General features: G+C 39.7%; 1 protein-coding gene across 3 annotated transcripts in view; it reads right to left on the bottom strand.

Annotated features, from left to right (window-relative positions):
• The window catches only part of LOC128744616 (protein held out wings), a 52,267-nt gene extending 30,629 nt beyond the window's left edge, over positions 1-21,638 (bottom strand). For all 3 annotated transcript variants that reach the window (XR_008412399.1, XR_008412400.1, XM_053841753.1), the window contains exons 1-2: positions 20,770-21,638; positions 19,623-20,697 (exon numbers count right to left, since the gene is read on the bottom strand). Coding sequence is in view for 1 of the 3 variants with exons in the window: in XM_053841753.1 (XP_053697728.1) it covers positions 19,623-20,594 (972 nt within the window). In the remaining 2 variants the exon portion in view is untranslated. The remainder of the gene's footprint in view (positions 1-19,622; positions 20,698-20,769) is intronic.
• Between the last annotated feature and the right edge of the window lie 380 nt (positions 21,639-22,018).

Raw genomic sequence — 22,018 nt, 5'->3', positions numbered from 1 at the left:
AGCAAGCAAATACAACTATGGATGAAAAAATGCCCTAGTTGAGGACCGTCGTAAAAGTTTCCGTAAGAAACATCAGTTAAAACAACCAATATCCCATTCCATATCTTCGGTGTGAACTTTATAATATCAGTTTTAATTTTTGTGCGGATATATTCTACTAATGAGCGTGCATAATCAGTTGTGCAAATGGGACCATAATGGACAGTAAGTTTTTCCTTGATTAATAAAGCGTAGTAACTCATAACATACAGTGCAAGGTTGCTTCACAGTATCACCTAAACTTTTCAATTAAAAAAACCCAACGTTAGTAAAAAACACAAACAATTATCACAAACGGTTTCAGTCATTCTACTGTGAGTATTCCCAACACAAGCATACACACAGACGCAAACGCCAGTTCATTGTCGCGGTCTAGAATCGTAATAATTGCTAGTCCCTATGTTTGGACGTGAGAATTAATGGACTAGTGACAATGCGTAAAATACTGCACCGTGTTGTTTCACTGCACGCTCACTGTAGGTATAAGTATATGACGTGACGGGTGGCGCAATGCTGGTGGTTCCGTGAACGATAATGATAATGGTACAATGAAAATTCATTTATGTATTGCCTTCAATCGTCGCTTAAATAGTTTTCAATTGACGAAGATTTATAGACGGCTACTGTGTAGCACAGCACTAGGGGCATGACACATCTATCTATCTCTACAGGTCGTGCGGGTTGAGAGTTGATGTGCTTTCGGTTTGCTTTGAACTGACTTGAACTAAGTTTTTAGCAGCCCTTGCATTTTTCCCGAAATCGGCGAGTTTTTGAGAATATCAGAAATATTGAATTCAACTACGTGGTTTTTAAAAACAAACGTGAGGTAACACCAGAGCACATCAACTGATCTATTTATGGTAGGCATTTAAATAAACCTCCATTTCTGAAGGATGTATTAATTTCCAGAAAAAAATTGATTCCATATAAACCAATCATTCCACACTTCGATCAATTTCTCGCCTTAGCTAGATCTAACCCTCATGATCAACTAATTCGCCTGAATACACATCCAAAGGGTATGAGCAAAACGAATGTTCTGAAACCATTTGATGCAACATATGTACGTACATATTTTGCTTCGATATATGTAGTAGGTAGAAGCTTAAAGCATGCCCATCATACTGCGACGACAGTAGCAGCAGCGGCTCATCGCCACACAGACAGGTCGCTTCGGTTCGATGGTCCAAAATTAGCTGACCGGCTTATCTCGGCTTGAGTGATGGCGATTTTCGATTCTCTGTCCGTGCCGTATCACGCCGCACCGTGGACGACAACCAACCGGCCGGTCGGTGCCGGTGGTTGTGTTTAGAAGGTGAGAAAATCAACCATCTTAGAGGCTTAGAGAGCTGCCAAGTGGTGTGGGCGTTCGGTGTTATTCTTCACACTTCCCAGTGCGCCACACATTCTCGAAAGCATGATTTGGCAGGCATTCTATCGAAAAATCTAATTTGCACCGCTACTGAAATGGTTCCTAGCCGACTTCATTATTAGCTGCTTTTTAGATGGTTATTATCGGTAGGTAAAGCGCACTTAAAGCTGAACAAATGAAAATGAATGTTCAAAACTAGATCGGCTACAAGTTGGTTTGAATGAAACACAAAGAAAAAGGACCGCTAGTGCAAGAATCAAACACACTGCTTCGAAAACATAACGATAGGGTAGATGCACCAGTAATAGTGAGTGTACCAGTAATAGTGGAAATTCGAAACATTTCATTATTCTAATTTGTGCGACAGTAATGGAGAAAAACAGAGTAGAATACCTTTAATTGCCGCAATTAAAGAATCTACCATCAGACTCCACATGAAAAAGGTTCATTTTCTCTAAAAAAAATCGACTTTATCCCGGCAAATTTCAGAAATATTAATCTGTGCATACTCTGTTCCTCCCAGTTGGCTTCGAGGTATGACGCTGGCCTAATGAGCCAGTCGTCGTATGTTCGAATCTCGGCTGGGAGAGGCTGTTAGAGTCAATAGGATCGTAGCAACTGGCCTTGCAATTGTCCTGTACTCTAACAGCTGGCTGCGAAGTCTGTCGTATGAAAACAGAAGGTCAAGTTTCGATAACGGAATGTAGCACCTAGGCTTTGCTTTGCTTTCCATCTCTGTTCAGCGAGCAAAATAGGTTAAAATACCCTACATTTGGATCAAACTGTTATAAATAGACACGTACCATGAACAAAAAATAAACCATTAGAGTTCTTAAGTATCCTATACCAGTCTTTTTACATCAAAAGATTGAATGTAGCCTAGCGGCATTTGGTATTGAGACAAATATCTTCTTTTTTCGAAAAAAAAACTAGCACTGTGCACGGAGCTAATTTTTCCTGCGACTTTCCTGTTTCCCCTGGTGAATTCACCTATGCATCGCAAGTCGCAGTAATTCTATTGGCCATGGCGACAACAGCAACTACACTCGATGCTTCGTTCGTACTACCAGCTTCACCCCGGAGCGAAGAAGTTGGAATTCGTTTCGGCCGAATATTGCCAATCCGACATTTACAACCACTGCCTGGCAGCTCTGCGCGACCCCTAAAGTATAGTAGAATCTAAAGAGAAAACCGAGAGAGAGGTGGCTTTATCGTTCCGTGCCAAGAACCGCGAGAACAGAGCTACCGGCCAAACGTTGAGGAAGTACCTGGCCAAAATGGATATTTTTATGCAGAAACATCCGTCGAGACCTGTCGTGTCTGAGCAGCATGCACGAGCGACTTATGATGCTGAAGAAAACATCTTTCTGGCCAAGCGCGACGTCGTGGTCATAATGTATGACAAAATCTGCTTGATCCTGGACGATAACGATTCGCAATGGACCGAGTTTTTTACGTCCTCCACCAAGAAGGTAAACGATGATGTTAAATATATCTCGCAGTTCAAGTTCCCGAAGAAGGTTAACAATCAGCAAGAATGGAATGTCCATGGGATTTAATCGTCCGAATCGTTTATGGCAAATCTAGTCCAGTAACTTCGTGGCCAAAGCAGTAAAACAGCCAATTGCTAAAGCCACGAAAGAGCTGAAGGACATACCGATATCCATTTATTTATCGGCCATGTGTGAGGCGCCGTCGATACGTAACGGTGACGGAGTTGCAACGGCAACGGGTAGAACGACGAAGTCTGACCTAGCTTAGCTAGGGTCAGATAAAGAGCTGAGGGGAAAACCCAGGTCCTGGCTGACGAGTCCGGCAGTATGACATGACAGAGAGTGTTGTTTGAACCTACACTAACAACAACAACGGTGGAGTGCTTAGGCACATCCTTCCTCCAGAATTAAAACCTAACGGTAATTCCGGGAGGGGTTCAGAACAAGGGAAGTAGGAGAGTTTTTAGTAAGTAGGCGCAAGTTGACACCTTGTGAATCCTACACAACACCGTAAAGTTGCGGTCTTAAGGTGAAACGGTACGGAGGCCAACATGGTCGAATCGATAGCATCAATATGCTCACATAGACGCCATTTTTCCGGCCATGTTGGGATTCAGTACCGTATCACCTTAAGAAGATTTTCTCAAACTTGCATAAAAATATATGTGCTGGCTTCGAATCCGTTTATAATTGACTCCCACTATACTGCCACTACTCGCATAACAGTCCCATTTTCTATGAAGTTTTATATAAAAATTGGACTGTTATGCGAGTACCGGCAGTATAGCTTGGTTCGATCCGGGGACCCCTCAGCTTAGGTAAAGAGGAACGTTATACAAACTTAGTAAGCGTTTCTGCAATGGCCCTCCCTTGCCTAATTTGCCGCACTTTTTTCACGTTTTGTCACGCCTTGGAGACACTATCAAAGCTTTTGTTTCATTGCTTTCTTCTGCCGTTCCCTTCGTCGATTGTTAGATGTTCTTGTTGTTGTTTTTTATTAGCGATACTTTACACCTGTTAGTGCATTCGTGTCGGGTCGATTGTTAGAGATAGCCATTATAAAAAATAAGTTAAATGCTTGAAATCATTGCAAGAGTCCAGACAAAATCACGATGATTTTTTGTTGGATTATAGTTCCTTTAACACTTTTAGGTCATTCGTGACATCTGCGGGTTTGGGATTCGAGCCCGGGTCCTAGAGGTGTGAGAGGGGTGAATGCTAACCATTACACTACGGTTATTCGTTTCACCGCACACACCAAACCACAATTTCTGGCTAAATTAACAAGTGTCAAAAGCACTAAATAAGCAAGCACTAAACAACCATACCTGACTAAATTATCAATTATGTCAAAAACTCGTTTTGCTAAATGAATTTCATGCTAAAAGACTGTTATGCCAAAAGGAATTATTCCAAATGGCGTTATACCGAAGAACGTTATGCCAAATGATTTAATGCCTCACAAACTAACCCAGATTTACTCAATGAAAAATGTAAATATCTCTGGATTTCGATTCAATTTTCTTCCCCAAAAAGGAAGATACTTTTATAATGGGTTCGGTTTAGCCACGTCAGAAAACGAAAAAAGTAAGGTAACATGCCCTTCATTAGGCTGCCCAAGTAACATTTCTAAAGCCTCTTGGTTTTACTTGAATTTTATAAAGGTTTTATTGCGGTATAAGTCATTACCTCTGGTTTTATTGTGGTATTGCGCAATACCAAGAGGATACCAGCCCTAACACACTTATAGCTAGCTAGAAAACCATAAAAACTGCTAGAAAACCATAAAACTGTATAACTGAATAATAAATTTATTGTGGTTGCTTATATTACCACGTTAACCCTCTAGCGGGTAAGACCGTCTGTAGACGGCCTTCGCTTTTGGAGCTCCAGAGCCGCATACGAAATTTGTTTTTGATTGGCAATATACAAAATGTGTTCAGAACAGATTTCTTGACATTTTGATACTAATATCATAACATTCTGACCTTGCATTCAAAAGTTATCATTTCTCAAAAACAAAAATTCCGAAAATAATTAATGCGCGAATATTCCCTTTTTTACTTTTGAAGGAAACGGACATCTAGAACAAAATGATTGACCAAAAAAAATTGCTATGAGTAAATTTCATGTATTGTTTTAATTTTGTAATACATCTGAATTGAAAAAATATCTGGGTAGAGCGTTAGGCAGGGAAACAGAAAAAGAGAAATTGGACTTTTTCTTACTTGGCGCTCCTCCAGATAATTATTTTTGCATGAAAATCAGAACTTTGTGAGTGTACTTTCATGACAAAATACTCATTTGCTTGATCGCATCGATTTTACAGTGTTACCCGTTAGAGGGTTGCAGTGTGGCGTTCCAATACAAAATGGCGCACCAATCAAAATTGATCTTATCGCGGTTGCTTGTCAAACCGCAAGAAATCTGTTTATTGAGTTTAATTGAGCTATTAAAACGGTAACACCCTGATCAAACAGTTTTTTTGCTGCTATTATGAAGAATACCGTGGACCCTCGTTCGTTTGACCGCTTTTAATCTGAACACTTTTTAATTTGCACCCCGTTGGTTTGCACAACGTGCAAATTAAAAATGCCTAGTCAGCATTTTCATATATATATAATTAGATTGCAAATAAGAATTACGTACTGATATGTATCCAACAAAACCGTATTCGACGCGCAAAAGCCGCTCATCCGTACCATTTTGGAGGCGATATACGCACTGTGGAATAATCTTGAGCGATACACTTATATAGGTATTTCAATACGATAAGATCCGATTAAGCGCGACAAGCTTCATACAGCTATACGACTTTGTGCTGAAAATCGTATATTTGTCAGCTACTAGCATTATAAACGATAGAATATCAACTTGTGCGCACATTATATGACTTTATTTACGAATACGAGTTTATCAAGAGATATTTACGATAATTTTCGTACATTGATATACGAGTTGGTGTTGGCTGGGTGGTTCATATGTCATTCTCAACATGACATCATTTGCTTATGCAGACAATGCGCATAAACGCGATTTGTTTGTCCTGATCTAGCGTGTTTAATCTGTTTCACATTGCGTTCCCAACGATTATAATAAAAATCCGATCGGAGAATGAAATATTCGCTGCTTCCAACTTCCAACTGAATCAAACAACCAAAACAATAACAAAGAGTAGGGCGACCAGATCACACAAGTACCAGTATATGTAGAATTGCCAGTTGTTCAAATTAAAAACTAACCCCGTTAGTTTGCATGAGGAATCGTTCAAACGAACGGGGGTCCACTGTATGACGATGTATGGAGGAGAAAGATAAACCACGAGGTTCCTCAGTATTTAGAAAGTTCCTTAAGCTGGAAAGGTCCAATTGGCGAGACATGTTGTGAGAATGCCGGACAACAAGGCACAGAGGTGTGCAGCGTGCCAGATGATAAGATCAAATGTAGCTAGACCCAGGACATTTGAGAGGTTCCCCGAACATGTCCAGATATGACCAACGTGACCCTAGAAAACAGATGAGCAATCTGCTGTTTAAAACTTAAAAAGGGCGCAACTCAAAAATTTCGTCGAATGATTTTTTTTAAATTTGCTTAGAGGTGTAGTATGATGGCAATATAAACCAACTGGCATTTGCCGTTTTAATGGCCTATTTTATTTTTTAATAACAGTCTTTTGAATAGCGTGTATTCTTTCATACTAAAGGGTGTCCCACATCAAATCGCACCACGAAAGAAACACTGTAGAAAATTACCCATTGGGTATTTGCTCTTGAACATTTGAGTAGAAGTAGTTTCGAGTGTATTGTTTACACTATATTTTTATCGCGGTCAATTTTTCGAAAATTGAAAAAAATGGCGTCACCCGAAAAGCAACGTAGCGAATTTATTTTGCGCAAGCCCCTGTATAATCCTCAACTCTCTCATCATGAATGATGAGACTTACGTCAACGCGGACTTCTGGCAGCTTCCGGGGCTACTGCACTTCACCGCCCAGCACAAGTTTGATGTTCCGGAGGAAGTAAGGATGCAGAGATTTTCATAGTTTGCCAAGAAATACATGATTTGGCCAAGAATCACATGGCAAACGGAGTGCGCCGTTCGTGACTACCGGGACCGTAAACGGGCAGATCTACCTCAAGGAGTGTTTACAGAAGCATTTGATTTCTCTGTAGAAGCAACACCAGGGCCTACGATCTTCTGGCCGGATCTACCTTCGTGCCAATATTCAAAGGATGTATTGGAGTGGTACGAAGCCAACGGAGTCACTTTCGTACCCAAGGACATGATCGCCTCCAACGCACCGGAACTAAGGCCCATCGAAAAATACTAGACTATTAAGTAGCAGGCGCTACTGGAGCATCCCAAGGAGATCAAGTCTGTGGAAGACATGTAGAAAAAGTGGATTTCCATACAGATGAAGCTGCAGCTACTGTGTTACCTGACTCATAACGAACCCCTATTTCCGAAATTCTAAAATCCCTCATGCTTTTATTTTTGGAGTAAACATGTAATTTCTTAAGTTGTATAGTGGATATTTGTATGCTCTATTCGAATTTATGATCAATCAAACGAAAAACCACAAAGTTTGTGAGTTACGAAACCCTCCCCCGTATATAACGTATATTCGTTATGAGTCAGGTAACACAGTAGGTTGTACAAAACTTTTTGAGTGGAGTTAAGCGTAAGGAGCGAGCAACGGTTATGGTATTGAAGTTGAATGAAAAAATATGCCAAAAGCTTACTAATGGGTTATATTTTGTTGTCTGAAAGTTTGAAAAGGATCGGCCAATTGGGTAATTTTCTACAGCGTTCCTTCCGTGGTGCAATTTGATATGGGACACCCTTTACTAAACAGACCTAGTTCAAGTTTAGATCTAGTTCACACCTATTTTACACTGATTGAAGTGTGTTGCAAAATACAGAGTTTAATATGCCAACAACAATATTTTCAGATTTGTGTGTTTATGATGCCATAAAATCATGTCATCTTCAAAAGTATAAAATCCAATTAATAGGTATACGGTAAATTGACAACCGGCGTACAAACTAGTACTTCCGAAAACATACATAGGTACAGCATAATTATGTTTTATGTTTTATTATGTATTTATATCACACATAATTGTAGGAAGTTCCAACAAAAAATAATCACATTGTCAATAAATGAGTTGCTCTTATTGAAGTATGCTTGAATGATTGTAGTTCTGGTAATGGTTCGAGTCCAGGTGCAATAACTCATTCCATAACAAATTTATCATAAATAAAGACGAAGAAAATCGTACATAATTTATGTGACTTAACATCATTCTATTGATGTGTAAAATTGATCACATATCAAATCAAATGAAGTCAATGTTTCTTGAAAGTTAAGGGCATTTTCATACACAAACGATATTTACGGTCAAATCAAAAGCGATTTATTTCTGTTAGTATTAGTGCAACTTACGCTTTCCATGAGTTATTGTGATCGTGTGTTCGGTGCAACGCTGTCAAAAATACGTGTTTTCAATAAATCAGGTGTTCAATCGTTCTGTAGCCACAAAGAGTGTTTTGTGGCACGTTTTTCTTCGGTTAAGTTCAATTCGAAAAGAAAGTTTTTCGATTTGGATTGACAAATAGTTGAAGACTATAAGAAGACAGGTGTATCAATTCGAGAAATCGGACGTGGGCTTGGTAGATCGGATAAAGTGGTGAGAAACTATTTGAAACTATACTATGGTAATTTTGGTGTTTGTTTTTCCACTGTAAATTAAGATTTTTGGCCGAAAAAAGTTGCCTCCCGGCAGGCCGACGACGTTAGTCTAACAAGTCAGTCGTCGAATGTTCGAATCTCGGCAGGGGGAGGCTGTTAGAGTCAATAAGATCGTAGCACTAGCCACGCAATTTTCTGATCAACAGCTAGCTACGAAAAATGACGTATAAAAACAGAAGGTCAAGTTTCGATCACGGAATGTAGCACTTAGGATTTGCTTTGGATCGAAAAAAGTTGAATCTGTTTGGCCTCGTTGACGGCTTAACAGGATACTGATGAGGTTTGAGGAAAAATGACTCGTCATTGATTCTGTCAATTTCAAAAGCAGTTTTAATGTTTGAAGCAAAAATTCTAATCATGAAAATATAATCTCTGTGTTCAGATTGGTAAAAGGAATTCAGTGAATATATTTCTAAAAACAGAGTCCATGTTTTGGGCCCAAAGATTGCTTTCGAAATTGAACTTTCCGCCGAAAAGCTAATGATTGCACATTTCCCTTTAAGAAATGATTCAGAGTACTTTTCAACTCGCAACTTTAATGGTTTTGATTGCATTTTGTGTCTAGGATGCTTAACCTGAATCCATCATCATTATAAGTCTGGAACAGCTACTCGGTTCCGTTCAAAGTGAAATACCAATTCCAAAAAAAAATAATTCTACCAAAACAAAGGGACGATTATAAAGTTTTAGTTCGAAACCCGGAAAATTGTAACATTACAATTGGTGGTGACCAATCCATAGTCACGAGCTAAATTCTTTGGAGAGAAATCATTGGGCAACCAATTCATGCCAACATTAAACAGTATTAAATAGCATTGCTTAGTTGAAAGTGACAAATTCGGAAACGCGGGAGGATTTTAAAATAGAAATGTTGAGGGACTTGGTTGAAACTATGCCTAAAAAGACTCTTCAAGTTTACGAACGTGTGCTGGAGGGCCAATTGATTGAAACTCCAATTTCGAGATTCAGAAATAATACGCGCTGGTTTTAATTGGGGCAACCATAAAAAAATAATTTATCCCAAATCTAAGCTCCATCGGCTTAGCGCAGAACGCCGTGCCCCATTGTTTGCGGAGCTGAAGCCGTTTCTCCGGCAGACTCGGCGGACTATTTATTTTAGTAATCATCATCGGCACATCGACGCGAGCCTGTGCACGAATGTTTTCTAATGTTTTCAAGGGTGGGGGGGGTCTGGCCGCGTGGGTGAAAGGGAGTGGGGGAGCGCTTTGCATCCCCAGCTTCGATCCGCGCCGTTGTCATGGCTATAAATAATTTCGCGGTTTCACTTCGTCCACCACGATGCGATGGATGGACGGCCGCCTGCAGCAAGCGGACGACACGTCCTATCGTGGTGCTTGCTGAAGTTGATTCAGCGTGTACTAGTAGTGCCGCTGCGGCGGCGGCAGTGCACCCTAAACGGCAGCTATGTAGCCGAGCAATCGACAGCGCGCCGGCCGATGGTCGCACGGAGCGCGGCGCAGAGCGCGACTTCGTTCATACACACGCACAGCAGCAGCCGCAGTGATGCTGGATGGTGATGATGATGATGATGAACCAAAGTACAACTGGCGTCGTAAGTTCGCGCAAATCGATGTCAATGCGATGGTGTTGGTGAGACAGTTCTACAAACTAATAGCTTGTATTTTAAAGTATTTAAAAGAACTAGTCAATAAAATCTTGCCGACAGTCAGAATGGAAGAAGGTCTGGCATGATAACGGAGGCTGTGTTATCAATATGGTATTCTAATCGAATGAACAAGCTGAATGGTGAGCGGGGTTTTGTATTGGCAACCTCTTTGAGTGATGATGCGGGCTTAGATGAACAGCAGATAACCTCAGCGTTGCTATGTGCAGCTTAACCAAATTAAACTTTAGCATTCAAGGATTGCCTTGAATACGCTCTACTAAAAAAAGCTGAGTTGCGTGCGAAAAACTTTTATTAAAACAACAATGTGCAAAAGCACGCAGCGGAAGTAAGTAATTAACATTGATATGTCATGGACTTGACAAATAAGTACATACCTTAGGTACACGCGAGATTAATTTGGACAAAAAACACAAATAAGTTTAATAGTTAAAAAAGCAATAAAATGAATTAAGTTTTATTAGTTACAAATTGCGAATTTTTTAATATGTTTTTTACTTCGTCAAACGCATGCCGCCCTATCAACATCACAGATGGCTACAGCTTTCGCTGTTCAAAAAATTAAAATTTTATGCTATTTTAAAAGATCTTTAAACTGGTTTCCGATTTTTCGATAAAGTCGCTTCCAACAGATTATTGTTTGATGTACAAGTCTAACCGGATGGCAAACTCGGATCTAAGTACATATCTCAATCCTTTTAACGCCATTCCAATAACACCCATGCACGGATGTTGGAGGTGACCCTCATTTCCAGCTAAAACTCTTCGGTTCCAAGAAGAAAAAAAAAAGCACCTCTGTTAAGATATCGGTTAAAGCCATGCTCTCTCCCATTCGTGTTCGGTGTGGTCGTTGCGAGGAGGGAAGTAACACTTCCAGCGCAGTTGACGATATGTTAATGAGGGTGTTTCGCCGCCGAGATGGAGGAAACCAGTTCCTTTCAGACAGGCCAGAAATGCCTTTTAAAAGCACTCGCGGATCGCGAGTGTGAGTTAGTTAAGTCACACAGAGCCAATGGAAGACAAAAAATGAAAAAAATCGGCGACGATATATTGATGACAATTCAACAAGTCGAAACCTACCGGTTGCGTATGCTTGCCGGATGGTGCGATGCTGCTAGGCTAATCAAAAGGTTTCACGAGAAAAATAACTCCATTGGAGACGATTAGTTGATAAATTTGTTCGATAAAAATATGAATTTTGAGTGAATAATTCAATTCAATTTTTAATTTTGGGATTAAACGTTCCTTTCGGTGGATTAACTTTTATACCACTTTTAAAATTTCGTGAAAAAACCAACACGTGCAGCGGTTATCGAAATATTATTAGATATTTCGAAAGCATTACATCAGTGTCGAAAATACTCGAAAAACAAATTTCCGTTTTGCTCATTCAAGCTAGAGCGAGCATGATGTTGTTGTTTACCCAATTTTCAAACTTGGCAAATGGCTTTGAAATCATTCATGAGTTACCTCTCTACGTACGAGAGTAGGAAGAATAAGGTAAACAAAAATCCGGGCGAGTTTTACGCCGTACGCTTAGTAAATGCTTTGAACAGATGAATTTAGAGATTTTTTCTACTCCCAAATGACATCACAATTATTACAGTCAAATGTGGATCATCTGTTTATTTTGGAAACTAGTACTAATATGATTCGCCTAGGTCATTCATCACACTGATAGGGAGATTTCTGAGTTATTGTTTTGTTTTGGATGGACTCAAAATAGTGTCGGTATCACAAAAATGCTTTGTACTTGTTGGAAATATGATTTGGGTTCTAACAAACTCCGCAACTGATTTTCAAAGTACACTTCAACACGAGCTAAAACTGGTTTTAGATCAATCTATTTTTACTGGATATAATCGTTAGAATTGTTCTCAGGATGCGGCAGGAAAAAAATGCGAAAATGTTTAGACTTCAATATTGGGCGAGGGGTAAGACACTTCATAATATTATCATATATACTAATATATTAGGCCCTATTAAAGCCCTATAAAGGTATAGCTTTATATGGCTTTAGGTTATATTAGGGTGGGAACGGTAAATATATTAAGGTTGAAAAAATATTTTCATAGGAAAAAGTAATATATTTTCAACAGTGTCTTGCTCCTCGATATTGGGTTGATTTTTGTAACTAATGATTTATTCCTGTTGATAGTGTATTTGTTTACGTTTACTTGCAAGTGCAGAACACAGTAGAACAGAACCTCGGAATTGTTTTATTGCAAATTTGTGAAAATGTACGCCAAAGAAGTGATTAAGAGTTTGCTGCTTACCAAGAAGACGCCGAAGGAGATTGCCAACGTGGTAGGATGTCTTTTGGTCAAAGTTTATTGCATGAAAACGTCTCTACAAGATGGTCCTAAGCACCGGAAGCCGGGAAGTGGATAGGTCCGCCGTTTGCAAAAATTGCTCGCAACGCAACCTGGTACGTTCCATAAGGAAATTTGGCAAGGAAGCCAACATTTCTGAAAACTTCATCCGAAGATTCATTAAGAAAGACTTGCAAGCGTCTGTCAGAGTTAGAGAGAAACGCCGCTAAATCACAGGGTGAATAAAGAAACTACGAATGACTCGTCCGAAGAAATGTTTTCTGCGACGAAAAGCTGTTCAGCATCCTTACTGTGCCCAACAGCCTGGTAACGTTCAACGGTTTGAATATGCCGCCTGTTTTTATTGATGCTGTTATTAAAATAAATACCTAAGTGATATCGGTATTCTACAGGACCAAGGGCTTCCTTGGGTGAAGGCCAACTTTTCTGAGGATCAATACGTTGTCCTACAATAGGATGCAATGCCATGTCTCACGTCAAATCGGACCCAACGGAGGCTGATGGAAAATATGAAGTTTTGGCCGAAGGATTTGTGGTTGCTGGATTACCCGATTTGGGCGTAGATTGAAACACAAGCCTGTAAAATTTCACAATCTGGTGTGAAACCCCTGAAGTCTATTATATCGCGCACATGGCAGTCGATATCGAAGGACTATAGTAGCTTTCGCCATCGTACAATGGGCAAAAACGAGCTCGTAATCCCAATAATTAGAAGCCGAAGTAATCCCAATAATTTGGAATCTTACAAGATACCTATTCCTATGTAAGGGTATGAAATGGGGAAGGCAACTAGGAAAAGCGCCCAACATAGCTCTAGCCATCCCAAGCCCCTACTAGCGCCTCTACGTGGCCATACCTGGAAATACTTCAATTTATATAATTGAGTAGCCAAGCTAGGAGGTGCGGGGTCGTGCGGTTTTCAGTTCCTAACCTTACAAATGTAGTTTTAGGCAACCATTAAACCACACGACTTTATTTTCAAGTGTTACATGATTTAAACTAATATTTTTTAGCAAACTAATCTATTTTCGGAGAGCAAAATAAGGCGCTATATCCTTGGCCAATTGTAGCCTGGCTTCTGGTCTAAATGCCATTAGTTCATTCCTGAGGGTCCGGAGTATCACTTAACCTTTATTAGCAAAGATACTCCCAACGACTGTAAATAAAACATTATCTATGTATATGGGAAGCGTTTGGTACGGGAGGTCCACGCTTTCTTCTTTCCCCTTGATTTCAAGGAGTTTAATGGAATTAGGTATTTTTTCCGGTTCTGGTCTGCGCAGTTCATTTGACGGGCGGCAAGTAAGTTTTTATACTGTTTAATTTGCTTTCACCGTGATTTTTGGGGATAATAGGGCAAAATGGACCATTGTACACCCCTCCATTTCACAGCTGTGAAAAAGTTTTTACTTAGAAAACTCTCATATTTTATTGAATTGTCACGAATCAATGTAATATTTTAGTGTTGAACATAAAATGTCATGTGCTTGTTAGACAAATTCCATGAAATATAAATGGCACCATTTTCAGGGGCAAGATGAACACCATAAAATATGGCAACAAAGCTTGCAAAAATGAAATAAAGCCGTCAAATTTAATTGTTTTCATTCGCCCCATCCCCAAGCCCCATCAAATAGTAAATAAATAAATAAATTCATTCGCATATGCGTCATTTTGGGTACAAACGATGAATTAGTACCAATCTGAAAGCTGCCATCGAAGCGGTGATTGAAGGTTAGGTTGGAAAAAAACGCAAATTATAGCGTGAAAAGCTAATTTCTGGCACGAAATCTCGAAATGGTTGAACCGGCGAAGAACTGAGAATACTGAGCGAAATAAAAGTAGCACCACCTCGAAAAATTTACCTTGGCTTTCATTTGACAGCTTTTTGTTTTGGTTTTCACAACAATAGAACTTGAGTCAAAGGGTGTTTACTTGAGAGTAAGATCGATTTTTTCACGTGCTATTTAGTTAGTATAAGTCGATCAAAACTTCTTCGAGTTCGGGAGAAAGATTAATATCAAATCCTACCATGATGCAGGCCTCTTTAACAGAGAAATCGAGAGTAAAATTCATTGAGTACACTCGGCTGTTAAATGCTAGCTGAAAAATGGTGATAAACTTAACAGTATCAAGAAACATGGAAAGAAAAGCATAAACTCTCCCCAAAGAATAAAGGAAGAATTCGTAGAATGCAATGAACCAGAAAAGAACCGCAACACAAACTAGTGTAAAATAGGAACTTTCGATCACTACAAGTCGAGTACCACAAGTTCTCTCAAGCAATGAGAAAATGAGGTTTCTCTTGGAAACCCCAAGTCGAGGGAACGACCTAAGCAGAACCGTTTCAAATTTTGACCGATGAATGGAAGAATGTTATAATTTAGCATGAAAAAAGTTCAACTTTGATGGACCAGATGGCTGGCCGTAGGTGCTACAGGGACGTTTGCGCAGTAATGAGGGGATAGTCAAGTGCTTGGGAGGGTTTTCCTTTCGAGGAAAGCTACCTTTGGCATGGATTAAAACGAAAATGAAGTCGAAGGACTACGTAGAAACGCTGAAGATGAGCTTGATTGAACACGGCGAGGCATTGATGGGTTCAGATTCAGATTTTGTTTTCCAGCAAGATAAAACTGCAATTCACAGACTAGTCAAAACTGGCAAAACAGTGGTTTGCTGATAAAGAAATCAAAGTTCTCGAGTGGATAACCTGTTTTCCGGATCCGAATCCGATCGAAAACCTCTGGTCTATCTTTGCACGGCATGTTTCCAAAGCGACAAGCAGCTTAACTACGTAAACCAGCTCAAGCGTTGTATTCATACTTAGTGCTGGAAAGAGATCTCACAGAAAACCCTTGAAACTTGGTTTTATCTATGAAATCGCATCTGATTGAAGTCATCCGTAGGAATTATTAACTACTTCTACATGGTAAATTTTGAAAAACAAAGTCTAATTTTGGAGGAAAACGTAACGTGTTACTTTTATTTCTCGCCATTTTTCCAAGTTTCTGGGGTTCAAAGCAATGCGGTTGAGCGAAACAAACGTAATTCATACTTGATTTGCCTATTTACTTGCTACAGTTTAGAACAAATTATAGGAAAATATTGAGATGACGACGTGGTTTATCTCTTATCGAGGAAAAAAATAATTAATTCTATTGTAATTTAGCTAAGTGGAATGAGGCCTTTTAAGACTATATTTAGCCAGAAATCAGAGAAAAGATAATCCATCATATGTTTGAAATTGAAATACGCTCGTACGGGAGCCCTCTTGAAGTTTTGGCATTTAATCAGCTAGCAAAACCAGCAAATATTTCTTATTCATTTGATAAAAATGCAGCGGTTTTCGCAGAAGACTGGCTCAGCAAGTTTTAAAAGCATTGCTCAACAAAATTTAATCACTTAAGCTCGAGACTTTAAAGGAAATCTTTCGAACAGCTTGAAAATGCCATCACTTCCTGCCTTTTTGTTAAGAAATACTATGCCTTTGGAAGGTATATCTAGTAATTTTAGAGGTTTTTAAAAAAATAGTAGTGTAATTTTAAGCAAATAAATCATTTATCACATAGGTGCCTATTTTGTCCGGGGGATTCTCGTATTCCTCCGGTAGGTTTCACATTCTTTTAACTATAGCTTCAAATATTTCAAATCAAAATTTTATAGGAAAACAAGATATATGACAGAACAACTTTTAAGCAACGACTGGCTGAAGAAAATCGGGATCTCCATAGCAAAAAGTGAAACTGTGCTTAAGGTACTCATCTTGCCCCGGATCCCCCTCACACATTATTTACAGTAAATCAAACGATATTTAATAACACACTCGTCATTCATGCGACAGGCTGAGCTCTACCCAAAAGTATCAACAGGTAGACCGCGGCAGCCGCGATCACCGTCACAAGCAATAAGTTTTTGGCTTCAGCTAAAAATTTGTTTGCAGATGTAATTACCACAGCACTTCTGTACTTCATCGCCATCGAATCAGCACCAGCAAAACAGAACTTGAGGTAAGCTTGATGACATATTTCCTAGTGGTACTGAGAGTGTTACGGACGCACATACAAGCACAAACATGTTAGGTATTTACAATACAACCAGTCACACACAGGTAGCGGCCGAGTCCGGCAAGAAACGGGTGGCCTCTTCAGGCGGCCTAGCTATTATAGAATATTTACATTTACACGACGACCCGATGCATCAGCCAGGGTTCCAGGCAAATGCAAACAGCAAAATACCTTTTTCGCATTCAGCATAAAATGTTGGCGCATGCCCCGTCCCCTGTCCGTCGTCGTCGTCATCGTCATCGTTGAGTCGAACACAAAATGAATAAGAATACAAACCAATTTTACCAATCAGGCAACAGGCGACAACATTAGGCTAATGAGTTTGATGTGATCCAGCTCAGAGAGGATGGTGGGTTACTTCCGACACGAACGGGGGGTTGGTTGATTAGATTCCGATGCAATTGTGGAAGGATTATTCTTTCCAACGAGTGAAGCACATTATTTTTGTTTTGTTTGGTGAGGGTCAGTTACGTAGGTGGTTAGAAACGATACTGGAAAAATGTAGTTCGGTAACATACGGGATCAAAGGGATTAATTACAGTAGCTGTGAGTTGTTACATCGATTAGAAGATAGTAAGAGGTGGAGAATAAGTAAGTGGTGAGTAGAAGTGGTGAATAAATAAAAAGAGTTATAATTGTTATTTAGTATTAACTTTATTCAAATATTATTACTAGAAGTGCATTTGTATTATTAAACTAAGAAACGTTAATAATGATAAAAGATAGCGGTTATTAATAATAACGTATTGAGTTTCTCAGCTGACAACTAATGATTTATTGTACGACCTATTCTGGTTAGCAAAAAAATTAGAATTATTCCATTCTTATAGCAAGAACAATTTGCGCTTTCTGTTTTGTTAAAAAATCATTAATATTGATCGAAAAACAAAAATATTAATTCATATTAATAGAGTGATTACATGTTAATGATGGGTTAAGTTTTCCAGTACATATCTTTTCAAATTGATATTCGGTGCTCCTTTCAAATGCATCGCCTTTCGCGCTGGCCTATCGACCTATTAGTGCTACTGACATTCAAATTTTACTTTTTTTTAGTAAAGAAGACAACGGTATGCATTTGAATCTACAGGGTTTATTTCTTGTTTTCTTCTAAGAAGCATTAGAATTGTTAATCGGACAAACTTACTGAGACGACACATTCTGGCTTCTGGAGGCGGTTTGTTTAGTATTTAATGCAGAACGAACGAGACAACTAGCGACTTGCGGATTTTGAGCGATTTGTGTTTTACTTTGCATCGATTCCGATGGCTGAATGGTAGAGCGTTTGAAGTTAAGAAGAAAAAAGTATTAATCAAGAGATTGTGATAGCGTTCATTAATAACAACATGAGAAGAGATTGTTTTCTAGTTTTTGTTTAAAGGTGAGTTATTATTTGATTTTCGGTTTGTTTGTTTTCTATCTTGCATCTTGCTGCTTTGTGTTACTATTCCATTTTTTGCTAGTTACGTTATTGTTTTATTTGCAATTTTGTTTGCAATTGATTTCTTGTTAATACGTTAATATAATAAAATATACTTCATTTCATCATACTAAAAAATAAAATTATGTTTTGCTCTTATCTATACACTTAGCGTTCTATACAATGTATAAATTACCTCTAACAGTTAAAACACATCTAGTTATTAATAATTTCTGAGATTACGTGTTATTCTTGTCCCACTTTTTTTTTGTTTTTAGCAAGGACGTTATTGTGTGAGAATCGAGGACTCTACATTTTATCAAAGAGTTTTTTGTTATTGTTAAATAATTAAGATAAAAATCTCCGGATTGCTTCAATCAAATGGGGGTCTGTTTTTGTTTTGATTTGTTTTCCATCTAATAAAAAAATCGTCAGTGCTTGCACGCGAAAACTTATCGATAAACCGTTTGATGCCGTCCTCACGCTACCATGTTGCACATTTGTGTATCAAAACAGTGGCGATGGACGAGGGGGGGGGGACACTATTGTATATTAAATAACGAATACTTATGGAAAAGTTTGTCGCTCAAACAATTTGTCAGCAGGAAGACACTCAGGTGAACAAAAGCTTTGCTCTCATTTTCTTTAACTTCCTTCCTTTAGAATCGGGGATTTCCTTCTAACAACTTTCCTTTTTTTGTAGGTTACTTTGTAAATATTTCGAGACTACCATGGCACCAAGTTAATACGAGAAGAGTCAACGAATCATATGCTTCAGTTCATTCGCAAGACATACTTCGATTTAATGTTGTATGTTTACAAACGATTGTTTGTTTTTTTTTTTACTATTTACTGGAAGAGGTGTGCAACTATATATGTACGGGTGTGTGTACGTGTTTTGCAATTGGGGATGACAAAAGGTGAAGCTTTGACAAGAATACTTCCCATCGGATACTGCTATTTTAAGGTAATAAAGTAAAATTTCGTTTTGTCGCTAGTGGTGGTTTGTTTCTACTATGCTATGGCTGCTTTAGTAAATTTCTAGTGTGTTTATATGTGTTAGTCATTCGGACATTCATTTAGATGATTATATCGTTGCTGCTGAAGGAGGGTGTGTAAAGAGTAGGATAGAATGATCAACAATGATTAATAAAATAGCAAGATTGGTATGGGTTTCCTCCTTTCGACTTGTTTTTTAATTGTTTGATTTTAGATCGTTATTGACAAGTTGGTTTTAATAGAGTTCTAAACACTTCTATCGTGTTATATCAGATGTAAGATCTTCTAAATTATTAGATGTGAGTGCAGTTTTATATCATTTCAGAATTAACAATGATTAAAAACAAAAAAGTTATAAAAATAGAGTTATATATAGAAATATATATATAAATTATGTGTGTTTTATGCGTGTTTGTTTGATTGCTGATTATTGCCCCATTGCCCGGTTTTAGTAAGGATGATCTCTAGGCGCGAATTGCCTTCTTTGAGTTTTCATTGCACCTACACTGTGATCGGCGTATTCCGTAAGCAGCGGGTTCCCAGCGGCTAGGGTGGCGTAGCTGGCGTAGTCGGTGTACGGCGTGGTGGTGTATATCAGACCGGTGGTGTGATCGATCGTCGGAGGAGCCGTACCGGTGATTAAACTGGCGCCAGTGGTTGGCACAGAGATTCTTGGTGACAGGATCAGCGGAGCACCGAGCGGGTTGGCAGCGTTTCTCGCTGCAGCGGCAGCCAGATGGTTCGTCGTTAAACCGGTAAAGGCTGCAGGGTTCATGAGGCGCTGCTCAGCGGCCAGTTGTTTCCAGCCATCGTACGCTGTTTCGAAGTTCAGCTCGGTGGGAACGGCCTTCGTGCTGGAATCCCGATAGGTACCGTTGATTATTGCGAGTTCCATAAGCTGGCGTTTCTTGAGTTCGTCTTCTCCTTCGGCGTGGGGAACCAACAGTTTCTTGACCTCTTCCAGAGCACGTTTGATTTTGATTCCAGCTCGGTTTTCCGTGTCTTCAACTGTGATCAACACATGTAAATCATCGGAAAGATGTTCCCAGTTCGGTTTGCCTCGGTTGGCTTCCTCTTTTTTCTTATCGCGCATCGAGCCTTTCCCCCGGACCATAATCTTACACCCAGTCTCCTGTTCGAGCTGCTTCGCTGTCATACCTCTTGGTCCAAGAATTCGTCCAACAAAGTTGAAATCAGGGTGTTCTTTTACGGGCACGTAAACCTTCTCGTTCAACGTGATCGCTTCCCCTTCGGCCTCTGGAAGTTGCAGGGGTTCTTTGGTCACTCCATTGATTTGGAACAACGAAGCCCTCACTTTAGAAATTTCTTCATCCAGCAAGCGTTCAACATGGTTGAACACATTCGGAAAGGCGGCCAACTGTTTCCGATCTTTAAGTAACTGCGCCAGATAGTCCGCAATGCTCTGCGTGGTCTGGGAATTATTGTCCGAGCTGACACTATTGCAATACGTGCTCATTTTGAATGATCTTCGAGGTCCTGTTATGCTGCAGAACACTTGGCCTTACTGTATTTCTCTTTCTCTCTTTCTTTGGGTACTGTTTGAATCGTTCACGTTTGCACTATATTGAAGAAACAGAGAGAAGATAGTAAATTTTAGGCTCTATTCGACGACTTGTTATTCGGGCTACAACCTTTTGTTCCACACTCGTTTATTTTTGTAAACTAGTAGCGCATCTCCATCCCTCCAGCAATTCCTGCACGTTCCTAGTTAATACTCGATTGCGGCCGCAGTACAGCCACACTATTTACCCACTTTCTTTGTACTAGTGTACGTAGAGGAATTTTCGTGATTCAACTCGACGTGCCTTTTCCTATCTCTAGCGCATTCGCTCAGTAATTCGGTTTCTTCCTTTCTTCACTCGTTTTAAACAACCCTTTACTTCCAAATGAAAAAAACAATGATAAAAAATCGGAAAACAACGATTTTCAAAAATTCGCCACTACACTCGCGATTGGAAGCGCCTCACCAACACACTCGGTCACACCCGTGCTCGAATTCTCGGCTCACTGTGCTCGCTCGGCCACATAAAACACACTCGTGACTCTGCGTTTCCTCTTTCACGCACTTCTTCGCTTTTTGCGGCTCAACAGGCCCCCCCTCGAGTGCAATCGGCGTGTCTTCGTCGTCGACGGTTCTGTAGGAGTATCTTTCTACTTTATGCCTGCTGCGCAGAGAGCTCAATCTGTTTCGGAAATTCCTTCAAACGAGCACTCATTCAGTTTCTACGAACGTGAACCGATCACTAAACTGCTAACTTTTCGCGAAACAATATTCTGGAATATTCACTTTCAATCAACGCAGAACGCGAAAACGATCAACGTCCACCTTCCGAAAACGAGAGCAAAAAAATTTTAAGCCTAGCTATGCGTTACTTAAGTACAAGGGGAAAAGCTACAACTGTGCACTGTTTTCTTCTTTTTTTGCGCTTCGCCCAGTCTCCGGTGAATGCTATGTGCTTATTTTTCGTATAGTCTTTTAAGAGCCCCGAAAGAATCTCGACTGCTCCGACGTACGGTTTAGATGACAATAACCAAACGGAACTGGCCACGAGAGCGCAGAGAGCTCAACAGATCGCTAGCATAGACACATGCTCAGCTCGCCAGCAGCGGTAAGTTAGGTAGAGACGTATTGATATACGATAGACACCAGCATCAAAGCCACACGAACCAAACCCTATACTGTAATAGAGCAGAGGGAAGACAGTGCTTTTCCGCTTACGCACACATACCATCGAACGTCGAGCAACAAGTCAGTGTCGCTGTAACTGTACTTAACTTAAACTACCTTGACTACTCGCACCGGGCAGAAATTTCTCTCACTCAAGCAAGCAAACCAGAGCTAGAGGTGTTGCTTTGGTGCGCACTTGTACTCGGTTGTAC

The sequence above is a fragment of the Sabethes cyaneus genome, chromosome 3, assembly GCF_943734655.1.
Source record: "Sabethes cyaneus chromosome 3, idSabCyanKW18_F2, whole genome shotgun sequence".
In the NCBI taxonomy this organism is placed as follows: Eukaryota; Metazoa; Arthropoda; class Insecta; order Diptera; family Culicidae; genus Sabethes; species Sabethes cyaneus.
This window is presented reverse-complemented; position numbering and strand designations above follow the sequence as displayed.